This window comes from Tyto alba, unplaced genomic scaffold, assembly GCF_018691265.1.
Source record: "Tyto alba isolate M040663 unplaced genomic scaffold, T.alba_DEE_v4.0 Super-Scaffold_24, whole genome shotgun sequence".
Taxonomy (NCBI): Eukaryota; Metazoa; Chordata; class Aves; order Strigiformes; family Tytonidae; genus Tyto; species Tyto alba.
The window spans coordinates 663532-667644 of record NW_024881298.1 but is presented as its reverse complement, the minus strand read 5'-3'; the positions used below and the strand labels follow the sequence as shown (position 1 = coordinate 667644).

The following is a 4113-nucleotide window of genomic DNA, read 5'->3' as shown; positions in this document are numbered from 1 at the left end:
ACCCAGGGCAGAGCAGCGAGGCACACACAGCTTCAAGGCAGCCTGGGCTGGGAGGCTGCTGAGAGCTCCGAGGAGGAGAAAGCGTCAGGGCCCTGGCCACAGTAAGTCTGGGGGTGCAGGGCAATGCAGCTGCAGCTCGGGGAGGGATCTGGGGAAGGTGGCAGAGCCACCAGGAATCTGCCTCCTGCCTAGAGGAGGAGGAGGAGGAGGAGGAGGAGGAGGAGGAGGAGGAGGAGGAGGAGGAGGAGGAGGAGGAGGAGGAGGAGGAGGAGGAGGAGGATCTGCTCCCGAGCAGGGCTTCCCTGGTGCCCCCTGCGAGGGCCAGGGCATGAGGGCTGCCTTCTGGCGGGGCCGGCTGCAGGGGTGTGCAGCCGGGTGTGCAGGCAGGGGTGCCCAGGGCTGTCCTTCCCAGCAGGGTCCCTGCACCCCAGGGGGCTGTGTGCTGGGGCAGGGACTCTGCCGCCTGCCAGGGTCAGCACTCAGCCTGCCCGGGGAGCTCCACACAGCGCCGTGGGGAGAAGCTGTGGGGGGAAGGAGAGACCCCTGCCAGGGCAGGCTTCTTCTGCTCTCCAGAGGCTGCTGCATGGATCAGGGATGCTCACAGCTCCAGATCACCTCTAGGACATTGGCATTTCAAGAGGAAGTTCAAAGCAGGGGCCACCTTAAAAATGTGAACCTTTCTAGGTTCTATGATCTCATGTTTCTTCTAAGGAAAAGTAGAAAGGGGCTGTGAAATTTGAATAAGTCACTGAGACTCCTGAACTTTTAGACTGAGGGATCAGCACATTTGTCAGAAACTTCATAAAGTGCCCTCACCTACTCATCTCGTTACAGACACAACAACATCACTTTTGTTTGAGGGTTCTGGTTTTGCCTGCTGTTCTCCTTTGAATCTGGAAGTAGGGAATGCGCCTGGGCGGTTCCCTATTGCCAGGAGGGGTCTGCAGGGCAGAGCTGAGCACACTGAGGGTGGGGTGGGGGCTGGCAGCACTGTCAGGGTGGTGACATGGGGACACAGAAAAGGCTCCTAGCAGAAAACAGCTCCAGGGAACAGAGAGCCAGCAATTGCTCCAGCATTCTCTTGACTGTACTGGGGCACAGGGAGACTTTTTTTCCCGCAGGTCACCCCTGTGTTCAGGCTGAGAGAAATTTGAAAGATGAGCATTTCTGCCCCTTTAAAGAATGGTCCCTTCAGCAACATCACAAATCTGAGCTCATAAAAATGAATTGAATATATTTTCCCCAAAGAAAGAGAAATAATTTTGAGGAGACTTTTTGGGAAACAGCATAAGATTGAATAAAAGAAGTCTGTCCTAACTTATCATTGTCTTCTAGTTCAACCTCCCTGCCTGCAGTGAACAAATGTCCAACAGCAGCTCCATCACTGAGTTCCTCCTCCTGGCATTTGCAGACAGACGGGAGCTGCAGCTCCTGCACTTCTGGCTCTTCCTGGGCATCTACCTGGCTTCCCTCCTGGGCAACGGCCTCATCATCACAGCCATCGCCTGCGACCACCACCTCCACACCCCCATGTACTTCTTCCTCCTCAACCTCTCCCTGCTCGACCTGGGCTCCATCTCCACCACTGTTCCCAAAGCCATAGCCAATTCCCTCTGGGACAACAGGGACATCTCCTACCTGGGATGTGCTGCACAGCTCTTTTTCTTTGTCTTCTTGATAACAGCAGAGTTTTTTCTTCTCACTGTCATGGCCTACGACCGCTACGTTGCCATCTGCCAACCCCTGCACTACGGGACCCTCCTGGGCAGCAGAGCTTGTGTCCACATGGCAGCAGCTGCCTGGGGCACTGCGTTGCTCAATTCTCTCCTGCACACTGCCAACACATTTTCCCTACCACTCTGCCAAGGCAATTCCATAAATCAGTTCTTCTGTGAAATCCCCCAGATTCTTAAGCTTTCCTGCTCAGATTCCTACTTCAGTGAAGTTGGACTTATCATGGTTACTGCCTGTTTAGTATTTGGTTGCTTTCTTTTCATTCTGCTGTCCTATGTGCAGATCTTCAGGGCCGTGATGAGGATCCCCTCTGAGCAGGGACAGCACAAAGCCTTTTCAATGTGCCTCCCTCACCTGGCCGTTGTCTCCCTGTTCATCAGCACTGCCATGTTTGCCTACCTGAAGCCCCCCTCCATCTCCTCCCCATCTCTGAACCTGGTGGTCTCATTTCTGTACTCGGTGGTGCCTCCAGCAGTGAATCCCCTCATCTACAGCATGAGGAACCAGGAGCTCAATGATGTATTGAAGAAGCTGATTCAGTCAGCTGTCTCTCAGCAGAAATAAGCTGCCCATGTTTCTTCAGAAGTTCTTTCCAATTCATGTCTGAAACTTTCTTTGCAGTAAGCATTTTATTTGTGAAACTCTTGTTTGTTCCAAAATGTCCGCATCCACTCCTCTTCCTCAGAGACATGAACCAGCCTCTCTGACCCAGAGCACTTCTGTGCGTGTGTCTGGTAGGACAGTACAGCTGGCCTTCCATTAAACATATCTGTAATAAAAGAGGTTTTTCTCAGTGCTTATGTCTGGATGTTGGACTCTTTTTCCCAAGCTGAGGTCAGGAACATGCTGAAGGAATTGCCCCACTGAGCCTGCTGCTGTGCTTTGGTTCTCCAGGGGTTCAGGGCAGGAGGGCATGGGGGGATGTGTTAGGGAATAGGCCTGTGCTGCCCCTTCACGTGGGGGTGCCCAGTGCAATGGAAATGATGGCTGATCCATGGGGATCTACCTGGGACCATCTGCCCGTGGCTTTCAGCCACCACTGCCCTGCAGAGCAGCACCGCCAGCTCAGGGCCGTGCCTGAGGTGACATCCCGTGACAAGAGCAGACCTATTTTTGGAGGCACCAGTTTGGGCAGCTTTTCTCTCACTGGCACAGCAGGAGCTGCCTGGGGAGCCCCCAGTGCAGGAGTCTTGTGCTGGGGAGAGGGACGGGCACAGAGGGGCTGCCAGCACTGGGCAATCAGGATCTCTTGGAGAGAAGAGCAGCAGAGAGAGGGAGATGCTGGCCTGCTCGTGCCATGGCTGGCCCCAGCCCTGGGGCTGATGGGGAGGCTGAGAGCCCTCTGTGCCCCAGGAGCTGCTGTGACCTTCCGAGGGGCTGGGGCTGTGGGGTGAGTGCCCAGAGCTCTGCAGTACCCTGCGCTGGGCAATGCCATGGGGCCAGCCAAGACTGGGCTGTTGTGCTGGGATGGGCTGGGGAGAGAGTGGTGGAGATGGGGAGTGCTGGGGAGATGCTGATGGGAAGGTGCCTGGGAGAGAATATGCCATTGCACAGCTTATACTGTGTGAGCGTGTAGAGTGAGCACTCACACCAGGGGATAAGTTGTGTGGAGCCAGGGCTCGTAAGAAGGATGAAAGACATGCTGGTGCAGGAGAGAGGGTGCCGGTCTGTGGTCTCGATGGCCTGGCCAGACTGGGAAGGTGTCCCAAGACATTTGTCACCCCCCAGACTTTCTCAATGGCCATTTCCAGCACTGGCTGCTCACCCAGGTTTATGGGAGAGTCTGGCTGCTAAAACATCTCCATCCTTCTGCTGGTCCCAATTCCTGTATGGGCAGACCAGCCAGCCCTGCCCGGCCTCTATCCTGGCCCCAAGCCCAGCAGACAGAAGAGAAGTGTGATCTGTAAAGCCCCACATGGGACACGGCTGGGGCTGCGAAAGGGTCAGGTACTGGGGTACGCTGAAAATCTCATGTTATGGAGTTAGGTCTTGTTGGTGTTAACGTGGGACACTGAATTGAGGACTCTCACTGGCATCATAATGGGGGGAACTTCCCAAACACCTGAATGTACCAGCAAGCCCATGACACTTTCTCTCCTTCTTTGTAAATCTATACTCACACAGACATTTCTAAAATACATTTCCTATGAACACTTTGAATTGGTGAACTTCTAAACAGGACATGTTTCTATTAAGACATTTAATGTATTCATTTCATCTAAACAGAACTGAGAGAAATGGAGGCTGAAGAGGTTAGATAGAGCCCAGTAGTATTTCTTCGCTATCAAAAAATAAAGAATTGGTAGCATTTCCATCATATCTTCCCTGTGTTTGAGCTGGCTGAGTCATTATGGGGGTGTAAAATTGCAGAACTTCAGG

At 53.7% G+C, this 4113-nt stretch overlaps 1 protein-coding gene across 1 annotated transcript; it reads left to right on the top strand.

Annotated features, from left to right (window-relative positions):
- Positions 1-1362: 1362 nt before the first annotated feature.
- Positions 1363-2298, top strand: LOC116960804 (olfactory receptor 14A16-like). The gene has a single exon (XM_032989468.2). The coding sequence runs from the start codon at positions 1363-1365 to the stop codon at positions 2296-2298; it is 936 nt and encodes a 311-aa protein (XP_032845359.2).
- Positions 2299-4113: the final 1815 nt, after the last annotated feature.

Excerpts from the sequence above, each read along its gene's own strand:
- LOC116960804 (XM_032989468.2), top strand. The coding sequence starts at position 1,363 with ATGTCCAACAGCAGCTCCATCACTGAGTTCCTCCTCCTGGCATTTGCA.